The 22872-nt window shown below is 40.7% G+C and overlaps 2 protein-coding genes across 10 annotated transcripts in view; one reads left to right on the top strand and one right to left on the bottom strand.

The window, feature by feature from the left end:
* Positions 1–11337, bottom strand: part of LOC128696334 (uncharacterized) — a 20797-nt gene extending 9460 nt beyond the window's left edge. The window contains exon 1 of one of the 5 annotated variants that reach the window (XM_070092353.1): positions 11257–11337. The gene's annotated coding sequence lies outside the window, so the exon portion shown is untranslated. Of the gene's footprint in view, positions 1–6003; positions 6253–10661; positions 10767–11256 lie in introns of those variants that run through there. The other 4 variants (XM_070092350.1, XM_070092351.1, XM_070092354.1 and 1 more) reach the window with 4 other exon arrangements.
* The window catches only part of LOC128696330 (uncharacterized), a 50810-nt gene continuing 34203 nt past the window's right edge, over positions 6266–22872 (top strand). The window contains exons 1-4 of one of the 5 annotated variants that reach the window (XM_053787533.2): positions 6827–6960; positions 11221–11432; positions 16503–16686; positions 18035–18173. In XM_053787533.2, coding sequence (XP_053643508.1) covers positions 11235–11432; positions 16503–16686; positions 18035–18173 — 521 coding nt within the window. In that variant the 5' untranslated portion in view covers positions 6827–6960; positions 11221–11234. Of the gene's footprint in view, positions 7170–11220; positions 11433–16502; positions 16687–18034; positions 18174–22872 lie in introns of all 5 variants that reach the window. The other 4 variants (XM_070092349.1, XM_053787534.2, XM_053787535.2 and 1 more) reach the window with 4 other exon arrangements.

Genomic DNA, 22872 nt, shown 5'->3' on the forward strand with positions numbered 1-22872 from the left:
GTTAGGTTCAGAATGATTTTGGCGAAATTATTGCATACACAAATTTTCACTTGTCCTATATGGCAAGATGCACGTTGCTATTTAAGCCAATATGACAAGTTCTGCCTATTCAGCACGACATATATATATATTTATATATATATATATATATATATATATATATATATATATATATATATATATATATATATATATATATATATATATATATAATATAAAAAAAGGCTATGTGACAGAGGCCTTCCGCTGGTTTTACCAGTCCACTCCTTAAGAGCGAATCCACGAGGATCATACAGAGCCTTGGAAACAGGAGATAATCAGGTTCAGTCCAAATGTGGGAAGGGCACCTCCAACTCCTCTCAGACCATCACCAAGACCCCGTTGTCCCCCTCCTACCAAGAAGCTTAGGGCAGTAGCTTACACAACAGCACTTGTATACACGTGTAATTAACACGGAGTTCAAGGCTTTGCCATAGGGTCTGGTTGTTGTTTACGTCTTTGCTGGCACACACAAACACACACACAAACAACTATTTGTTTGTAATTCCTTGCAACATCAAATTAGATGCAGGGGAATCCTTGTGATGCCTCGTTAGCCGGGAACAAAATGGACCCTCTAGTGTAGTGCGCAAAATTTGGTCTTGGGCACCGTGTTAGTTGAACATTGAGTTTTAATCTAGGCTAAGATTTTATAAAAGTCAATCTAGTCACCGTCGTACCTGATAAAACTAGATCTAATTTCTATTAGAGTTGGTAAAGCTCAGTCTAATGTGTCAGGAAGAAAAGAATAAAGAGAAACAATACCGTGACTTGAACAATACACAAATAACCCGCACATGGGAGAATTGCCACCTCTGCCACTGTTACACTACTTAAACTACCACCACCACTACTACTATTACATTACATTACCTCTACCACTACTTCCACAATTATACTACTACCTCCTCTCGTTCTACTGCTCCCGCCCCCCTCTTTTAAATAGACTGGTTCCCTTCCCTTCGCTCTTCTGTGTGATTTGTTAATGGTCCAGGTCGAACCGAAACGTCGTCATATTTTTCATTCTCCTATGTGTGGGTTATTTATGTATTAATCTGTCAGCTTTGATAAAACGGAAAAAGTCTCCGTCAGACTTTATAAATATCAAACACGTCTCTTAGACTTAATAACGGTCAATCCTGAGCGAACTGTCGCTTAAAATCATTTTTCTCTCTGCAGTGCGTGTTGAACTAGTCACCACAAACCTCGAGTCTCCTAATTAATCCAACTCATGCATCTTCTCACCGAGTAAAATAAACACATTTTGGAAGCAGGATAATCAGAGTCTTAATTAAGGCTTCGCGGGGCTGGTGAAACACTTAAGTTGCGTTTACAATTGTCTTTATCCATGTGACAACTGAGAGACACGCGCGACATCCGGATGTCGCGGGTGTGTCTCAGTTATAGTCTGAACTGGTTCTGCTAATACTTCTGAAACTGACGGTGAACTTCAATTTCGAGTGATGGTTTAGGCTGTAGCGATCAATGCTGATTTTAAACCCAGTTTGCTTCCTTAGTAACTTGGTTGGCTTCAGGGTAGTTCGTCAGGTGTTCAGTGCGGTGTACTGCACAAGCGTTGTTCGTACCATTCCTCTGGCAAGAACATTATGTTCTCTGTTTCTTCTGTTCATGTCCCTGAAAGTGTCACCACGTGATACTTTTCACATCTACAAGGTATAGTGTGGAGGATTTACACCTCCACAGCGAAATGAGATGGAATCCATTTAATTAACTAAAAAATCATGCGGAAATTACAGTTGGCTGTTCGTAAAATTAAGGAGCAGACGACATAAGATATCACCTACCTTGGATTATAAAGGAATAAACAAAACTAAGCTATCTGCTTCGGATGTATATAAATACCTGGAAGGGGGATTTCGGGGGTCAACGCCCCCGCTGCCCGGTCCGTGACCAGACCTCGTGGTGGATCAGGGCCTGATCAACCAGGCTGTTACTACTGGCTACACGTAAGCCCACGTACGAGCCACAGCCCGGCTGGTCAGGTACTGACCTTGAAGACAGTCAGGGGTCTATTGGTAATCCCCTTTATATATGATGGGAGGCAGTTGAATAGTCTTGGGCCCCTGACACTTATTGTGTTGTCTCTTAGCGTACTCATGGCGTTCCTGCTCTTCAATGGGGGATGTTGCACCAACTGCCGAGTCTTTTGCTTTCGTATGGAGCGATTTCCGTGTGCAGATTTGGGACTAGTCCCTCTAGGATTTTCCAAGTGTGTATTATCATGTATCTTTCTTGAATGCGTTCCAGGGAGTACAAATTAATCGTTCCCAATAATTTAAGTGTTTTATCGTACTTAACACGTTCCGTGAAAGTTCTCAGTATAATATGAAGGTCCGCAATTTCGCCTGTCTTGAAAGGGGCCGTTAGTGTACAGCAATATTTCAGCCAAGAGAGAACAAGCGATTTGAAAAGAATCATCAGGGGCTTGACATCTCTAGTTTTGAAGGTTCTCATTATCCATCCTATCATTTTCCTAGCAGATGTGAGATTCTCTGACATTATCACTCCCAGGTCCTTTACATTAGTTTTTCGCTCTAATGTGTGGCTGGAATTTGTTTTATATTCCGATACAGTTTTAATTTCCTCGAGTTTTCCATAGCGGAACAATTGAAATTTGTCTTTAATAATCTTCATATTATTTTCTGTGCCCCATTTAAAGATTTGGTTGATGTTCGCTTGGAGATTTGTAGTGTCTTCGACGGATGCCACTGTCATGGAAATTTGGGTGTCATACGCAAAGGAGGACACGGTGCTGTGGCTTACATCTGTCAGTGTCAGATATGAGGATGAGGAACTGGATGGGGGTGAGTATTGTACCTTGTGGATCAGAGCTTTTCACTGTATCCACCTCTCACTTTACTTTGTTTAGTATTACTCTTTGTGTTTTATTTGTTAGGAAGTTATAGATCCATCTACTAATTTTTCCTGTTATGCCTTTATCACGCAATTTGTGTGGTATTACACCATGATCATTCTTGTCGAAGGCTTTCGCAAAGTCTGTGTATACTAACTACATCTGCAAGTATATATATATATATATATATATATATATATATATATATATATATATATATATATATATATATATATATATATATATATATATGGCACCCTTTACCTGTACCTGAAGAATGCAAACTAGTAAGCCTTAATACATGCAGGGACGGACAGACTAGAGTGGGTATTGAGGCCAAGACGCAGAAGCTCCAAAAACAAACATTAATTTATGCATTGACTGTTTTTTAATGTATAATTAATGATCTTTGTGCTACAAATCTCGCATTATCATGGAGTTAAGAAATCCGAGAGGAGAAATAAATTAAGTGTTGATTCACTGCAAAATTAACATAGCAGAGTGAAGCAACAGAGTATCCCTGGTGTCCTCAGTTACCCGTCATGAAGTAGGTGACATAAATACTGTGATACATTTTCTATGAACGAATTATTTTTATAATTGAGACCCGTGTCAGGAGACGCTTGTCCTATTCTGATTAATATTATAACATTTATAAGTAGTATACACAAAAGTAAAATAGGTGGTCGAGAAATTAAGACCCTTGTTAGGACTGTCCTGATGTATATTACAATAGCAATTTTTCAGTATTACAAGAAAAATATTAACTTTTAAAGTAATACATACACTAGTAAGCCAACGGAAGGCGTCGGACATCATTTAACTAAGACCAGCGTCAAGAAACATATGTCCAGTTTCCGGACGAATCTTACCTAACCTAATTGATAAGGAATACTTTACATGTATTCTGATGAGTATACCTCGTTTGATGTGTGTACTATAAGAGGAACAGCACATGTACACATGAAAGGGTATATATATATATATATATATATATATATATATATATATATATATATATATATATATATATATATATATATATATATATATATTATATATATATATATATATATATATATATATATATATATATATATATGTCAGTAAGTACAACTTAGAGTTTACTTCAATTCCAATAGTTCCACACGTGGGATTAAAGTATTCTTGATTGGTGGTAAACAGATGACGATAAGCTTTATATCCCATTAACCAACCATAAAAAAAATGATTTTTCTTTAGGATTCCTGTAAGGATATTAATATTTTATCTTAAGATTCACTACTATGTAATGATCCTTAGTTTTCATTTGAATGGGTTGTAGAAAACCTAGGTAGGGTAGGGCAGTGCATAATTAACCATGGCATGGTGTCCCAAAGGAAAAAGAATTATTTACAGTCACATTCTAGTTGTCTTTCTAGAAATGCAGTTAACACGGTTTATTTACACCTCCCTCCCCCACGAACACCAACATCCCTATCTAGAATTTTAAAGAGCAGTCACTGTGTTTCCCAACTACAGAAGTCAAGTCCGGTTGACCAGATTCCCTGAATTTGTTCATAGATACACAAAAAACCCGCACATAGAAGAGAGGAGCTTACGACTACGTTTCGGTCCGACTTGGACCATTTACAAAGTCACACTTTTTTTTGTGTATCGTTCCAGTCACGGTATTTGCCTTTTTTTTTGTTATTTGTTCATATATATTTTTTTGTTCACACTCCAGCAATACGTCGACTTGAAAAAGACAAAATGCAGTCACTTGGGTAATCTGGAGTGACTAAGGTCTCAGGACCGAAATGAACAACTGTTATTTTCATTAATAAAATATTGATGGTAAGGGAGTTGGTAGCTGCATCGCCAAGTGTTTACACAAAATAATTACTTTACAAAAGATGAGGTGACACTGGTATGAGAGTGAGTTGCCGTCATAATGTGTAGCATTCTCCGGTATGGCACATTATGGAAATGATTTCACAGGATTTAAACTGATCTAGATTTCACTTCTCGTAAGTAGGCGCTATGACTGGGCAGAAAAGTCCCTAAAATGCAGTATGTGGAGACACATCTTAGCTTAAACATAGAAGCTATACTTTGTAGGGCGTAGCCATCACACATTAGATGACACCATGATAAAGTTGATATGTTAGCCAAGAAGAGTACCCTGAAGGAGAATATAGAATTTAACTTTGGTATATCTGTGTCTAGCATTAGGAATAATATTAGGAGATAAGTAAATAATGGAAATGAATGTTATAGGAATGCAATTAGAAGTCTAAGTAGATTTATAACCCACTATGATAACATGAACGTAGATAAGTACATGTATGTTTATGGGGCAACTTGCAATGTGAACAGACTGACTGATGTTGTAGTGGCCAGGCTGAGGCTTGGTTACAAGTACTTCTGGCAGTTTGGGAGACACACAGGTGATGATCAAACTAAATGTAAATGATGTGGTCAGGCATATGGTCACTGTCTTGAACACTATGTGCTTAATTGTCCACTTATTGAGGAATATAGAGATAGACAGTATAATAACCTATGTGACATATCAAGATATCTTATTAATGAAAATAAGATGCTAGATATACTAAGCAAATTTCTGTTACAATCAAATTTCCTAAATTTGCTTGTAACAGATAAGTGAACTGTAGATATAAATCCAAATGTACACCTGTAACCCTTTTGGGGCCTAGTTCCTAGGCCTTTTATGTATCCATATGCTCTTGCGCTACCGTCCACAGGATGGATATGGGGTACACAATAAACTAGCAACTTTGGTGGTAAAATCTAAAAAATCTAGGGCGTAGCCATCGGTCATGACTTATGTCACGACCCTACACTAGTTCCAGAGCTCTGTTCCATTCAAAAGTCACCTTTTCTTCTATTTTGCTAATCTCTCAAACGTACCATTTCTTCAACAAAAACTAAACTGATAAATTAGACACATGTGCAACTCTTGGGTATCTTTATTGAGGAAACGTTTCCTCAATAAAGATACCCAAGAGTTGCACTTGTGTCTAATTTATCAACATGTCGGTTCTCTGAACCATTCATCTAAAAACTAAACTGTTTACACTACCTACATTTAGCTTCCCTCAAGCAGTGGCTGATTTCTTTTCCAACCCAAATTTAGCCTCTTGCTGGTGGATCTAGAACATGGAGTCATCACAGACGCAATACTTCGTTCAGTCCTTACCCTCTCTCTCTTTCTCTCTTCATCCCGCCTCTCTCTCCGGTGTTCGGATGGGAGGGAGCGTCAGCCCCACCAATGAGGACACACGCCCTGTTTCCAAGTATTGCTCCGCGGCGTGACCAGCAGAATCACTCCCTCTACTACAAGATGGCCTTCCACTTTACTTGCTTGGCCACTCCTGGTTTGTCTACATTCACGGCAGACACAGCCCACCACATAGGGATACCTCTTCGGTAGTGTACACAGCACTCAAGTTACTGAAAAGTATTGTCTATGAGATCTGTCACCTTAGCCTCTGTTTGTGGAAAACAAATCTAGCAAAAGTGTATTTCTGTGAAAAGAGACTTGAGATATCTTGAGACTGGCAAGAAGGCTTATAACATTCTCTATGTCTATGAAATGACTTTGATTCTTTTCTTACATATTGTGAAGAAGGGTTGAACCAGCAAAGATCCGTAAATTTGATAATTTACGAACATTCTGAGGTTGTGAGAGTTTTGCGCACTTACATTTTCGCCTGGTTCACTATGAAGGGAACCAAAACTTCCAGTATCTGTAACAAGAGGATCTAGGCACTATTGGCTTGTGAAAAAGAGTTCAGTGTTCGCGACAAGAAGAGTTAGCCTCCTAGTGTTTGTAATAGGAAGGTCTAGGCCCCAGAATCTGTGAGAAGAGGATCCAGACATCATCACTGAAAAGAACAGGATTCAATACTCCTTCAGGCAGCTTCTGTTGGAACATTTCATTGAAGTTACTGAGATCTTGCTGGTGGTGAACACTCATTGGGTAGAGGAAATTCTGACACTGGTAGTAGTCAAGACAGCAGGAAGAGAAAGTACCGCTACTGGTAGGTATTCACGGGATCGAGAAGAGGAAGTTTTACTACTGGTAGCACTCACAGAACCAGGAATAAAAGTCATACTACTAATGAGCACTCGTGGTAGTAAGAGAAAATCCTATTACATATAAGCACTTACAAAATCAGGGATAGGAAGTCCTACAACTGGTGAGGACTCAGGGCAGCAGGAAGAAGGCAGTGCCTTGTAAAACGAGCGGGTGAGTTGATACAAGGAAAGTCGCATTCTGGTACGAGGACAGTATTTATATTTCAGCTTCTGTTTTTTTTTTTTTTTACTTCTGTGGGTTTTTTTTACTTCAGATTATTTTACATTTATTCATTTATGTCGTGCTTCAGCCCTACTAACTACACGAGAGCCGTTAAAACTACTGTACACTCGATCAAGAAAATTGTAGCATATGAGGTGCGAGTTTTATTATGATCAGTCTGTTGGTTCCTGCAGTATAAACTAGACAAGAAATATCTGTAAAAAATGATTATCAAGCAGTTTGTGCAATTAAATTTTTAAAAGTTATTTTCAACTCTACGGGAACCACTTGTCAGGTATCGTCCAGTGATTATCTCAACCGGTCATACATTCCCACATATGCGTACGTATACTTACGGACGTAGACATATACATACATACACATTTTCATAGCCTTGTTGGCTCGATTTTTTAATGGCAAGGACGGGAAAAATCTGTTTCACACACACACAGCACCAGTTTGGAACCCACACCTGGTCAAACACGTCAAGAAATTAGAGAAAGTGCAAAGGTTTGCAACATGGCTAGTTCCAGAGCTAAGGGGAATGTCCTATGAAGAAAGGTGAAGGGAAATCGGTCTGACAACACTGGAGGACAGGAGGGTCAGGAGAGACATGATAATGACATACAAAATAATGCGTGGAATAGAAAAGTGGACAGAGACAGGATGTTTCAGAGATGGGACACAAAAACAAGAGGTCACAATTGGAAGCTGAAGACTCATATGAGTCAAAGGGATGTTAGGAAGTATTTCTTCAGTCATAGAGTAGTTAGGAAGTGGAATAGTCTGGCAAGCGATGTAGTGGAGGCAGGAACTATACATAGTTTTAAGACGAGGTATGATAAAGCTCATGGAGCAGGGGGAGAGTGGATCTAGTAGCGGTCGGTGAAGAGGCGGGGCCAGGAGCTGAGTCTCGACCCCTGAAACCACAATTAGGTGAGTACACACACACACACACACACACACACACACACACACCTCATAGCACAATAACCCTACATAAACAATAACACCACATAACGCACAACACTACGAACACTCAGTAACACTTCACAGTACACAATAAGATCACACAGCACCCAAAAACACCATAAAGCAACACACAGTAATACTATACAACACATAATAACACCACATAACACAATAAATCACTTAAAGTGCAAAAAAAAAAAAATACATGAATATCAGTAAAGAAGAGAGCTTGAAGGTCAGTTTAAATATACATATTAAACACCTCAGTTTAATGACAAAAATACAAGACTAGTTAATTTCGAAAAACGGGGGTTAATATTGTAGCTGTAAAGATGGAATTAAATAATTTTGTTTAAATAACGGAGTTAATATAATATAAAGGGAGTTAAATGGCTTAGCTTAAACAGTGGAGTTGGTTGATTAATGGGGGTTTAAAACCCATCTATTACACAATGGTCATTAATGCTGTACGTAACCTTCACACCAGACAAGCATACTTAATGCCTAAAATAGGGATTAAGTAAATTCTTAGTGAATATACGCAGAGAGAAATACACGTCCATGTGGGTTAAATATCTTAAATGGTGGAGTTAAATATCTGAGGTTTTAATATCTGGGTTAAATATGTTAGTATAAAACTTAAGAAAACGAAGAAGTTTAATGGCTGAGTTTAAATATCGGTTGAAACTTTGTAAGGTCGAGACAGCAGTAGAAAGATCAGGATATCCGGATATCGTCAGGAAACGCTAAACCCGCAAGGCTCATACAGCACCAATGGCAGGGTTCCTTAACCTTATTACGGTTACAGACCTCCCCCTCCCTCAAATGGACTACCCAATTATGTCCACATACCCCCCCCCTCCACCTTGCACCAGACTGGAAATCACCACCATCTCCACCAGTCCTATTAGGTACCAGCATAACTTCAAAAAACCTCCATGGCTTGTTTACACTTTGCACTTGGACAACCAGCAACATAACAGCTGAAAGAAAATCACGAGATATTTATCACATTTATTTAGAGGAAAAAACGGCAGTATTCAGAGACAGAGTTCCATACCCTTATTATTTGGTTCCCATACCCCTATTATTTGGTTCCCATACCCCTGTTATTTGGTTCCCATACTCCCATTATTTGGTTCCCATACCCCTATTATTTGGTTCCCATACCCCTATTATTTGGTTCCCATACCCCTATTATTTGGTTCTCATACCCCTATTATTTGGTTCCCATACTCCCATTATTTGGTTTCCATTCTCCATTATTTGGTTTCCATTCCCCATTATTTGGTTCCCATTCCCCCATTATTTGGTTCCCATACCCCTATTATTTGGTTCCCATTCCCCAATTATTTGGTTCCCATTCCCCCATTATTTGGTTCCCATACCCCTATTATTTGATTCCCATACCCCTATTATTTGGTTCTCATACCCCTATTATTTGGTTTCCATACCCCTATTATTTGGTTCCCATACCCCTATTATTTGGTTCCCATACCCCTATTATTTGGTTCCCATACCCCTATTATTGGGTTCTAATACCCCTATTATTTGGTTCCCATACTCCCATTATTTGGTTCCCATTCCCCATTATTTGGTTCCCATTCCCCATTGTTTGGTTCCCATTCCCCATTATTTGGTTCCCATTCCCCATTATTTGGTTCCCATACCCGTAGTTAAGACCCCTTGGTCTTGAGCATAGGAAACAAGTGTGATCCAAGGAAGGAGAGGGTAGCTCTAATTCCTTAGATCAAGATCCCCTCGCCGGCATCAAGGCACCCTCATGAAGGGATTGAATATTATTAATATTCATTGGGAAGCGCTAAATCTGCAGGGGTCAAGACTCTTGTATAAACAATAATATGCTATATACGTCAAAACCTAAATCAAAAGTAACTTAGTAGTATTTGCTTAATAACAATAACTCCAAAAAGGACCGGATGGAAATACTGTTATTTTTTTGAAATTATCCTAGGTAATTTACATATATGTTTATTATGTAAGTCACGTGTAATCATCCAAAAACTGAGTGAAATTGTGAGTAATTGAACTTAGTTAGAATCAATGATATTGTATCCGGTAGACCCTTTTCCCCCTCACACCAACATTGGTTTTCTGTGTTAGATACGACCACACACTAAAACAATAAATTGCTTGAGAGAAAGTACTTATATATATCTACACACGACAATTATTGTCATTGTACCTGAGATCAGATATTGATATTTTACATATATTAGTGTTTTCAATAACTGTGTCTTCAGTCAGGTGTATTTTTATTAACGATTTATGGATCAGTGAGGACCAACCATTTCTGACTTAATCTCTGACTTAACCAGTGAAAGTTACCAGGATAACCCACGTCTTAAACGTTGAAACAGCTACGTAACTGCCCTTCAAGTTCCATATACTAAGGGACGGTGCTTTAACAGCTGTGTTAATGAACTTCTAGCATGGTGTCATACTTACGGTGAGAGTAAGACAGATTTACTCACAGGATATTACAACACTCTCTCTTAGTCACTTGTAAAGAGCAAACTGAGCTCTTTCATGCGCACCTTCACCATGTATACACATTTTATATGCACTAGTTTATATATATATATATACATATATACATATATATATATATATATATATATATATATATATATATATATATATATATATATATATATATATATATATATATATATATATATATATATATATATATATATATATATATATATATATATATATGAGTTTGTTTTGTATATTAATTAAAACAACAGGCGAAGAATAATAGTAGTTATAGTAATAATAATTAATAATAATAATAAATACCACTTTTTCATTACTTATGGTTTTAAAAAAATACACTACAGTAATTGTTGCTGTCATTATTATTAATATTATTGTTATTATTATTACTGTTGTTGTTGTTACTTTAGCAGAATAAGTGAAGACGTTCAGGGTTAACCTTTTCTAATAATATATAGTTACTGGGTTATATTCCCATCACCACTGTAACCTTCTTTCCTACTAGAGACAACAGACGAAATGGTGACAATGAGGACCTTACTGGAAAAGACGATGAAGCTGCTGGTGTTGGTGGTGGTGTCACACCCCGGCTACCAGGTTCACTGTGTGGAAATCTTCAGCGATGAAACAGAGCTACTTTCAATAGCTACTGTTTCTCCTGACGCTCGACTAGACACACAAGACCTCGACTCCGGCTCCTATTTTAATAAGCTTGAGGTATGCCTGGCTGTACTTGCCACCTGCTAGTGGACTTGGTTCTTTGGAGAGAAACTAAGACTTTGGAGAAAGACCTCTGGCACAAAGGCCTCTGGCACAAAGGCCTCTGGCACAAAGACCCCTGGCACAAAGACCTTTGGCACAAAAACCTTGGGCACAAAATCCTGTTGGTCGTTCTTGATTCGCTGTCCTGCCACTAACTTACTGTTATTGAACCTTGTCTCGGGAATACATGTATAACACGGTTTTCATTTGTTATTTCCTGTTTTTACGTATTTGAAACTAGCTTTGCACGTGTTACTGGCTTTACAAGGGTTGATGACGGTTTATGTGCGTACTTTCCTAGTTGTATTTACCTGGTAATGCCTACAGGGTCTAGTTATAGATCCTTACCTCACTTCTTAATCCTATCGGCAAAATTTATTGATTCCTGGGGAATCGTATCTATTCCTGAGATTGTGCAGCATATAATGTTTCCGTCCACCCACCCACGATTCTAAGACAGTGTTCGCTAACATGTGTGTGTGTGTGTGTGTGTACTCACCCATTTGTTGTTGTGTGTACTCACCTATTTGTGTGTGTGTGTGTGTGTGGATGTGTGTGTGTGTGTGTGTGTGTGTGTGTGTGTGTGTGTGTGTGTGTGTGTGTGTGTGTGTGTGTGTGTGTGTGTGTGTGTGTGTGTGTGTGTGTGTGTTTGTGTATGTATGTGTGTGCGCGTTATTTACATCTACAGGATTTATGTGTGTCTTGTTGTTTACTTAAACATTTGCTTTGCTCTCATACAGACTTCAACTAGTCATTTTTTTAATTGTATCCTTAAATAATATTATGCTCTCTCTCATTTCTTGAGACTGTCTCTCCTCGTCTTCTCAAGCTGTCTCTACTTCTGTTAAAAAACCACATCATGGCTTGATCAAACTCTTCTTGAGGAATATTAGCTTTAATAAGATCTTCCTCTGTCTCTGGTACCCATACTTGTCGACACACTACCTTCCAATAATTCCTTTACACAGCTAGCTAGTAGAATTTTTTGGACATGCCCCGTGACTTTTCCAACAATGGCTTTCTCAAACCCTCGTTCTCTCGCACCATTACAGCCCAAATTGTAGCAGCCGAGTTCCCCACCACCACCCTATCCTCTCCCCTTGTGTCACACCTGATGACATTACCAGGCAGTGAGTCTTCTTTTTTTAAATATTGTGTAAAATCCAGCTTCGTAAGACTACTGAATGCCAAGTCATTGATCGGGGTCATCCTCTGACAGATCCGTGTCATGAGACACTGTATTGTTTCCTATTGGACAAAACAGCACCATCATTTTTCACATGCTACTTTCATGCTATATTCTAACACTTGGTCCTTCTTATAGCTGTCTTTTATCGCTCAATTCCTGATGTCACAAAAGAAATTACGCCGTCACAGACTGTAAATTAGACACAAAATGTGGGTTATTGCATTTCGTGTCTTATTTACATACTGTCGGTATACTCTGCCGCTGCACTGCCGTCACAGATGTTTCATGATGTCCTGGTCAAGCTGTATTCATAGATAGAAGTAAATTTGTTCTGACTTTTAATCCAGAGTGTTACCCACATAGTATAACTCAAAAAAGTCAGTGCGTCATCGAGGATTGTCTTATTTCCTGGAGTATACCTTGAGGGTATTCCGAGGATCAGTGCCCCCGAGGCCCGGTCTCTTACCAGGCCTCGTGATGGATCAGGGCCTGATCAACCAGACTGTTACTGCTGGCCGCACGGAAACCGACGTACGAATCACAGCCAGGCTGGTCAGGTACTGACTTTACGATAGCGATAGCGATAGATTCTAGGTAAGACCCCAAGAAGGGGTGAGTGGGGAAGTGGGGATAGAGGAAGAATAGGTTGGTTAGAGGAAGGGTTATTGTAAGAGGGAAAGAACCAGGGCTTAACCCAGTAGCTGAGCTGAAGGCGATTCAGGAGTTCGTGCGCAACTAAGGAACTGGTAGGGGGAAGGGGGGGAGGGGGTCGACAAAGCGTGAATCGCATGGTACAAGGGCTTTATTAATGGTCCATACCTGTGAGTTACAGGTTAGTGAGTCAAGATTTTAGCAAGGTTATTTGTATATAGGAATTGGGTCAGGAGCTAGTAACGAGTAGAAGAGGTTGTGTGTGTTTGCTGGTCTGCGTATTTCGTCGTCTAGGTATGAGGTCCAGTAGTCATGTCGGGTCTCTAGTCTGTCTATTTGTTTGTCGCTAAGCTGTTTCCAGTACACGTTTAGAGCAGGGATGTTCGCACGGGCGTGGATGGTCTCACTTGTGATGAATTCATCCCAGCGGGTGTTGAACACCCAGCGTAAGACTTTGTTCTGGATGCGTTGTAGTTTACGTCTGTTTGTCACAGCTGCTAGGGAGAGGGCTAGTGGGCAGTAAGTTATTAGTGGACGGATGAGGGCTTTGTATAGATGTAGTTTCGTTTTTTTGGAGGCTCGCCATAGCTTGGACAGCCCCGACAGGGCCTTGGATGCAATGGCTTGCTTCTGGTTGATGTGTTTGTGTATTATCATGTTGTAGTCTAGATTAACTCCTAATACGTTGGTTGTCTATGAGACAGGGATGTTTTGGTGGGTATCAGCTATCCTGAGTATTACTGGAGGAGGAGGTTCGCGTTTCCTGTAGTGGAAGTAGGTGATTTTGGATTTTGCAGGGTTGGTTTTTATTCTCCATTTTTGTTCCCAGTGTGTAATCTGGTCTACGTCGGTTTGTGTTCTGCGGGCAAGAGTGGTTATTTGTCTGTAGGTTGTGAGTTGGGTGATGTCATCTGCATATGCAAGTGTGATTGTGGAGTCAAAGGCAGGCGCTTGGATGTCGTTGGTGTAGAGGATGTAGAGGGTGGGTGAAAGGACTGAACCCTGGGGAACTCCAGCCTGTAGTGGGAAGTACTGAGAGAAGCATCAATGGAACTTAATCCTCATGGTCCTGTCGTCTAGGAAGTTACAGAGTAGTTTGCTGATAGTCCGAGGGAGGTCGAAGTTGGAACATAGCTTAAACTTTAAGCCGTTGTGCCACACTGTGTCAAAGGCTTTCTCTACATCTTTTGCTACTAGGGCTGTCTTATTCCCTTGGTGTTTGTTTATGTGGATGTAGTTTAGAACTAAATTCAGTGCGTCTTGAGTGGAACGGTTTGATCTGAAGCCAAATTGGCCATTGTATAAAAGGGAGTTTGTTTCAAGATGTCTACGTAGTCTTGAGTTTATGATTTTTTCATAGATCTTTCCCAGTACTTCGAGTAAGCTGATGGGGCGGTAGTTTTTTGGGTCAGAGTGGTCTTTATTGGGTTTTGGGATGAGGATAGCAGTGGCTGCTCTGAAGAGAGTCGGGAAGTAGCCGGATGCAAGTGATGCATTGAGGAGGTAGGTGAAGGCTGAGATCCCTCTTGAAGACAGCCAGGGGTCTATTGGTAATCCTCCTTATGTATGATGGGAGGCAGTTGATCAGTCTTTGGCCCCCTGATACTTATTGTGTTGTCTCTTTGCGTACTCGTGGCGCCTCTGCTTTTCATTGGGAGGATGTTGCATTGCCTGCCGAGTCTTCTGCTTTCGTACGGAGTGGTATAGGCGTGTAGATTTGAGACAGTCCCTTTAGGTTTTTCCATGTATCTTTCTCGCCTTCGTTCCACAATTCAACTGTTCCTATTAATTTAAGTGATTTATGGTACTTATACGTGCAGTGAAAGTTCTCTTTACATTCTTCAGGTTTGCAATTTTGCCTGCCTTGAAAGGGGCCGTTAGTGTACAGCAATATTTCAGCCAAGAGAGAACAAGCCATTTGAAGAGAATCATCAGGGGCTTGACATCTCTAGTTTTGAAGGTTCTCATTATCCATCCTATCATTTTCCTAGCAGATGTGGTAGATACATTGTTGTGATCTTTGAAAGTGAGATTCTCTAACATTATCACTCCCAGGTCATTCACATTAATTTTTTTCGCTGTGTTGTGTGGTTGGAATTTGTTTTATACTCCGATGCAGTTTATATTTCCTCGAGTTTTCTATAGTGGAGTAACTGAAATTTGTCTTCAATAAACTTCAAATTGTTTTCTGGCGCCCTTTTAAAGATTTGGTTAATGTCCGCTTGGAGATTTGCAGAGTCATCGATGAATGGCATTGTCGTGCAAATTCTGGTATCATCAGGAAAAGAGGACACGGTGCTGTGAGAGTGAGTACTCTACCTTGTGGAACAGAGCTTTTCACTGTTGCCGCCTCTGACTTTACTGTTTACTATTTTGTATTTCATCATTTTTTTTAATCTCCGCAGTATTGCTATTTTGTATCTATGGAACTTGTATATCTTGGTCTTTATCTGTTTCTTCAATACCAGCGCCACTGTCTCCATCTGGTGCAGTGTTTTGCATTTCTATATCTTTACAGGTATTGTCTTCCAAGGCCCTTCAATCTTGTCCCCCTGCATGTGACCCATACCAGTCGACTAACACCCAGGTACTTGCTTAATGCTAGGTGAACAGGGACAGTAAGTGTAAGGAAATATGCCCAACATTTCCACCCATGCCGGAGACTGAACCACAGACGCTCAGTGTGTAAGGCGAAAGTGTTGCGAACCAAGCCACGGCCACTCCCTATACTCTTTTTAATTTATCTTTGAACTTCATCTGACCTTGTACTTTACTAATATCTCGGGTTGTTTCACATATTTTGTTACGTTGAAGGGATGGTAGTGTACGTTATGCCTCTGAAATCTGACTTAGGCTATAGTAGTTGAGGGAGTCACAAGTGAAGCTAATTCTTTCTGCTTAATTTGCATTCAATTACTTAACATTAGGAATTCACATTCGCTTTAACACACACACACACACACACACACACACACACACACACACACACACACACACACACACACACACACACACACACACACACACACACACACACACACACACACACACACACACACACACCTTGAAACACCTGTTATTTAAAGTTACTGAACGTTTCGTAACATCATGGCATCAGGCATTTTCATAATTAGTAACTAGATCCCATCTCTTTTCTTCTATCTCCTTCTGCGTCTTGGAGACAGCCCTCGGCATCTTGGCTGCCAGGGGAGATGATGGAACAGGAGGCACTAGCTACGCCTCCGCTGCAGCGAAGGATCCCACCCAGGCCAAGGAAGAGGAGGGCCGCCTCCCTGCTGTTTCCAACAGGAAGCGAATTCGTGGCTGAGTTCTTGTTCACCATTCCCATCCAAGCACCCTCAGGAATGTGTATGTATTACCTGGCAGGCGGGGCACATGGAAGGGTCGTGTGCAGTTACCTATTTTGTATATGTGTAATTACAAGGTGTCCATTATCAGTAGTATTTTCTTCATATATTTATAAAAATCTAGTGCTCGTAGTATTTACTGCCTCCTCCTCTAATTTATTTCATTAGTCTTCCACTCTACGATAAAAATTAAAGTATCCCAGTAGCGCCATTTGTTACATGTCACTCCCTGACGTGATCATTTGTTACATGTCACTCCCTGACGTGATCATTTGTTACATGTCACTCCCTGACGTGATCATTTGTTACATGTCACTCCCTGACGTGATCATTTGTTACATGTCACTCCCTGACGTGATCATTTGTTACAGTCACTCCCTGACGTGATCATTTGTTACATGTCACTCCCTGACGTGATCATTTGTTACATGTCACTCCCTGACGTCATCATTTGTTACATGTCACTCCCTGACGTGATCATTTGTTACATGTCACTCCCTGACGTGATCATTCGTTACATGTCACTCCCTGACGTGATCATTTGTTACATGTCACTCCCTGACGTGATCATTTGTTACATGCCACTCCCTGACGTGATCATTTGTTACATGTCACTCCCTGACGTGATCATTTGTTACATGTCACTCCCTGACGTGATCATTCGTTACATGTCACTCCCTGACGTGATCATTTGTTACATGTCACTCCCTGATGTGATCATTTGTTACATGCCACTCCCTGACGTGATCATTTGTTACATGTCACTCCCTGACGTGATCATTTGTTACATGTCACTCCCTGACGTGATCATTTGTTACATGTCACTCCCTGACGTGATCATTTGTTACATGTCACTCCCTGACGTGATCATTTGTTACATGTCACTCCCTGACGTGATCATTTGTTCACTGACTCTACTCAGTCCTGGTACGTGAGTATCTGGACTATAAACAAGAAAAAACACAATACCGTGACTGGTACAATACACAAATAACTCGCACATAGAAGAGAGGAGCTTACGACGACGTTTCGGTCCGACTTGGATCATTTACAGTCACACTTTGTAAATGGTCCAAGTCGGACCGAAACGTTGTCGTAAACTCCTGTCTTCTATGTGCGGGTTATTTGTGTATCGGGAATTTTTAATATTCCTGTTGCAGGGAGTAATGAGCCTTCTTTTCTATTTTTTTCATATATTTTTTTTACAATAACACCTTGATCCTTGTCTCTGGTACCCTCATTATTGAGTTACTTTACTTAGTCCATTCTTTTCATGTGGTCTGATTTTGCTCTCTGCCATTTTCATAATATTGTAATTATGTACGCAACCTTATTTTTGTTCCTCACAGCCATCCCAGTAATCCTGGACGTGCCCTACAAGTTCGCGCTGCCCAACATCACCGATGACAAGGACCCTTTCCTCTGGGGCCTTCCACGAGCCGACGACCGTCACACCTTCTACGGTCTTATTGAGACTGTGTTCGATAAGTGAGTAATAATTTTTTTTTTTTACACAGGGTTTGACAAGGTTAAGGATCCCTAGCTTTATTGACAAGCTATTTACAGGTTAAGGATTCCTAACTTTATTGGCAAGCTAAGAGCTGTTACCTACATCAGCTCATTTGAAAGCATTTTTATTGTTATGAGACATACAAGTAGGGAACAGGATGAAGTTGGAGCCATCTGTGGGCCAGCATTTTCATTTGATCAACTGACTTTATCTCGTTGACATCATTATGCTGTACGAATGTGTTCCATACTCGAGTCATCCTGGGTATATAGGATCTCAGATGGAGTGATGTTCTAGAGAAGGGTACAGCCAGAGTGAAGTTGCTGCTTTCTGCCCGTCTTGTGGTATAAAAGCTTGTTTCACGCTGTCCTCGAAGTGGATCCAAGTGTGGTACTTTGACAATATTGGCCTTTTACATAACAGTAAGGCCACCCACATCCCTCCTATGTTGAAGGCTCTGCTGAAATGACAGATCTATCCAGGATGGGTCCAGGCGAGAGATGAGACGTCTTGCTCTGTTCTCTACTCTGTCAAGCAGTCGCAGATGAGAGGGAGGGGGGGGGGCAGGCAAACCAAGAAAGTGGAGCATACTCAAGGTGTGAGCGTACTTGTGCCTCGTACAGAATCTTGCATCCCCTACTGTCAAGCAGATGCGAGATACGGCGAAGTGCTGTAAGCTTCCTGGCTGCCTTGTTTGCAAGATTTACAACATGGTTCTTCATGGTTAGTTTGGAGTCAAATTTCACCCCAAGGATATTAACTTCTCCAGGTGCCAACACCCTCCCATTCATCCTTACTACTGCACCAGCAATACCATCATGGTGCCTAGAGATGATCATCATTTGCGTTTTCTCAGGTGCAAATGTTACTTGCCATCTATTTCCCCAAGCTGATATAGCTCTCAGCTGGTGATTGATGTAGCTTAGAGCAGCTGGCATTTCTTCTCTTGGATAAGTGAATGTCAGTGTACAGTCGTCTGCATATGCATGTGATTCTGGGATGAGATGAAGAAGGTCGTTGAAGTAGACATTCCATAACAATGGTCCCAGCACGCTTCCTTGTGGAACACTTGCCCCAATAGGATGTCTTGCTGATTCCGTTCCATTGAAAACTACACTTAGAGATCTACCATGTAGGTAATCACTGAGGAGACATAGCGTAGAACCTGCAATTCCAAGTGCTTGAAGTTTTGCTAAGAGGCCCTGGTGCCACACCCGGTCGAAAGCGCCAGCAATGTCCAGTGCTACCACACAGCTGACTTTGGATTCATCCAGTAACTGGTGCCACTTAGTGGAGAGGTTTAACAATAGATCAGCAGCAGAGTAACCTTTCCTGAAGTCATATTGACGATCACAAAGTAGTGAGTGGTAGTCAAAAAACTCTGTCATTTGTCTTGAGATTATTGTCTCAAGGATCTCACCAGTGATTGACAGGAGTGACACTGGTCTGTAGTTGCTGATTTCTGCTCTGCTCTTTTTGTGAACAGGGACTACATTTGCCAATTTCCATAGAGAGGGCCATTTACACTGTACTAGGCAGTGCTGAAAGATGCGAGTTAGAGGTGCTGCTAGCTGGTCTGCACATCTTCTCAGCAATCTTGGGCTCAATTTGTCTGGGCCCACAGCCTTTTCTTGGTCAAGCGATTTAAGAAGGAAATGCACCTCTTCCTGCCTTATTGTCAACACTGACATTTTTGACACAGTTCTTGCAGCTAGCCAAGGAGGGTCCCTTGCTGGATCAGGAACTTGCATTTTGGTAGCAAAGTGTTCAGCAAAGAGGTCCGCCTTCTCTTGACTACTAGTAGAGGTGGTCCCATCCTGTCGATTTAGAGGTGGAATGAGTTCATCAGGCAGATAACCTTGTCTGTCCTTGACCAGGGACCACCAGGTTTTGGAGCCTATCCTACCTGATGCTAGCTTTCTTTTAGTGTCCACCTCCCATTTAGCAATGGCCCACTTTTGAACGTCACCCATATGCCTACAAGCTTGCCTGTGCAAGTTCCTGTTATAGGTGGTAGGATGTCTCTTATACCTTCGCCATGCTTTGTACTTAGCAGTAGCAGCCTCTCTACAATGAAAACCAAACCAAGGCTGATCTGTAGGCTTCGTCAGTTCTATTTCACACTCTCTCTCTCTCTCTCTCTCTCTCTCTCTCTCTCTCTCTCGTACCAACATGACGAAATTTTAATTCACAGTCTCATGAGCTTTTCTTTGTTTATCATCTATTCTTGTTTTATTTTTTTGTCATATATTGTCTTTTTTTACGCATTTCTCCTACTCTGCCTCTGTTTTCTACTACTACTACTAGTACTACTACTACTACTACCACTACTGCACCGCTACTAATAAAATTATTACTGCCATGACTGCCACTACTACTACGTACTATCAGTGTTACTTCACACAACTACTCTAATTACTATTACTGTTACAATTATTACTACTACTACTATTACTATTATTGTTACTACTACTACTATTAGAGTTACTATTCCCACAACTACCCTTACTGCTACACTACTATTACTGTTACTTCTACTATTACTACTACTATTACTGTTACTACTATTACTACTACTACTATTGCTGTTACTACTATTATTACTACTAGTAGCACTATTACTTTTACTGTTACTACTACTACTACTACTATTACTACTACTGTCACTACCAGTACTACTACTTTTACTGTTACTACTACTAATGTTACTATTTCCACAATTACTCTTCCTACTATTCCTACGACTCCACTGCCATGTTGTGGCTGGTGTTTACCAGCCGAGGTGTGCTAATTATATATAACAATGCTAATTACTACTTCATGATGTGGCATCATTTGCGTCAATTATATGTTATGTTCAAGTTGCTTGTCACCCCGCAGGATGTTCCTGTGTCTGTGTGGCATGTCACCTGTGTCGCGACGCCTGTGTCATGACACCTGCCGTATGACACCTGCGGCACGACACCTGTGCACAACCATATGTACACTACCATATGTAAACCGCCATATGTATACCACCACTATACGCGCGCCACCATACGTACACCACCACCATATGTACACCACTACACGTACACCACCATTACATTCCATATCTACACTGCTCAAACCTCTACACTGATAACTTGCGCACACAGCATCAAAGTACACAGACACCAGATAAGTATGGGCACTCAGGAGACATTTTGCTTCCGATTCTCCGGAGTACCAGGCTTGTGTTTACGTTGTTTCATCTATAAGTATGCCGTAGTCTGATGCAAAGTGCACAGGTTCGAGTCTTCTGCTCTGAGGTAACGGTTGTAAATAATTTCGATATATATATATATATATATATATATATATATATATATATATATATATATATATATATATATATATATATATATATATATATATATATAATCTTTTTTCTTCTTTCAACACACCGGCCGTATCCCACCGAGGCGGGGTGGCCCAAAAGGAAAAACGAAAGTTTCTCCTTTTACATTTAGTAATATATACAGGAGAAGGGGTTACTAGCCTCTTGCTCCCGGCATTTTAGTTGCCTCTTACAACACGCATGGCTTACGGAGGAAGAATTCTGTTCCACTTCCCCATGGAGATAAGAGGAAATAAACAAGAATAAGAACTAGAAAGAAAATAGAAGAAAACCCAGAAGGGTGTGTATATATGTGCTTGTACATATATACACAGTATTTTATATGTTGTTATCATGCCTTCCCTGGCCCTCCTGTCCTCCAGTGTCGTTAGGCCGATTTCCCTTAAACCTTTCTTCGTAGGACAGTCCCCTTAGCTCTGGGACTAGTCATGTTGCAAACCTTTGCATTTTCTCTAATTTCTTGACGTGATTGACCACGTGTGGATTCCAAACTGGTGCTGCATACTCCAGTATGGGCCTGACGTACATGGTGTACAGTCTTGAACGATTCCTTACTGAGGTATCGGAACGCTGTTCTTAGGTTTGCTAGATGCCCATATGCTGCAGCAGTTATCTGACTGATGTGCGCCTCAGGTGATGTGCTCGGTATTATACTCACTCCAAGATCTTTATCCTTGAGTGAGGTTTGCAGTCTTTGGCCACCTAGACTATACTCTGTCTGCGGTCTCCTTTGCCCTTCTCCGATCTTCATGACTTTGCATTTGGCAGGATTAAATTCAAGGTGCCAGTTGCTGGATCAGGCTTGTAGCCTGAGCAGGTCTCTTTGTAGTCCTGCCTGATTCTCGACCAATTTAATTCTCCTCATTAACTTAACATCATCTGCAAACAGGGACACTTCAGAGTCTATCTCTTCTGTTATGTCATTCACATATACCAAAAACAGCACAAGTCCAAGGACTGACCCCTGTGGAATCCCACTCATCACAGGTGCCCACTCTGACACCTCGTCACGTACCATGACATGTTGTTGCCTCCCTGTCAGATATTCTCTAATCCACTGCAGTGCCTTTCCTCTTATGCGTGTCTGATCCTCTAGCTTTTTCATTAACCTCTTGTGAGGAACTGTGTCGAAGGCCTTCTTGTAGTCCAAGAAAATGCAGTCTATTAACCCATCTCTCTAGTGTCTTGCTTCTGTTACCTTGTCATAAAACTCCAGTAGGTTTGTGGCACAGGATTTTCCTTCCCTGAAACCGTGCTGGTTGTCGTTTATGAGCTTGTGTCTTTCCAGGTGCTCCACC

This window comes from Cherax quadricarinatus, chromosome 39 (genome assembly GCF_038502225.1).
Source record: "Cherax quadricarinatus isolate ZL_2023a chromosome 39, ASM3850222v1, whole genome shotgun sequence".
Lineage (NCBI taxonomy): Eukaryota > Metazoa > Arthropoda > Malacostraca > Decapoda > Parastacidae > Cherax > Cherax quadricarinatus.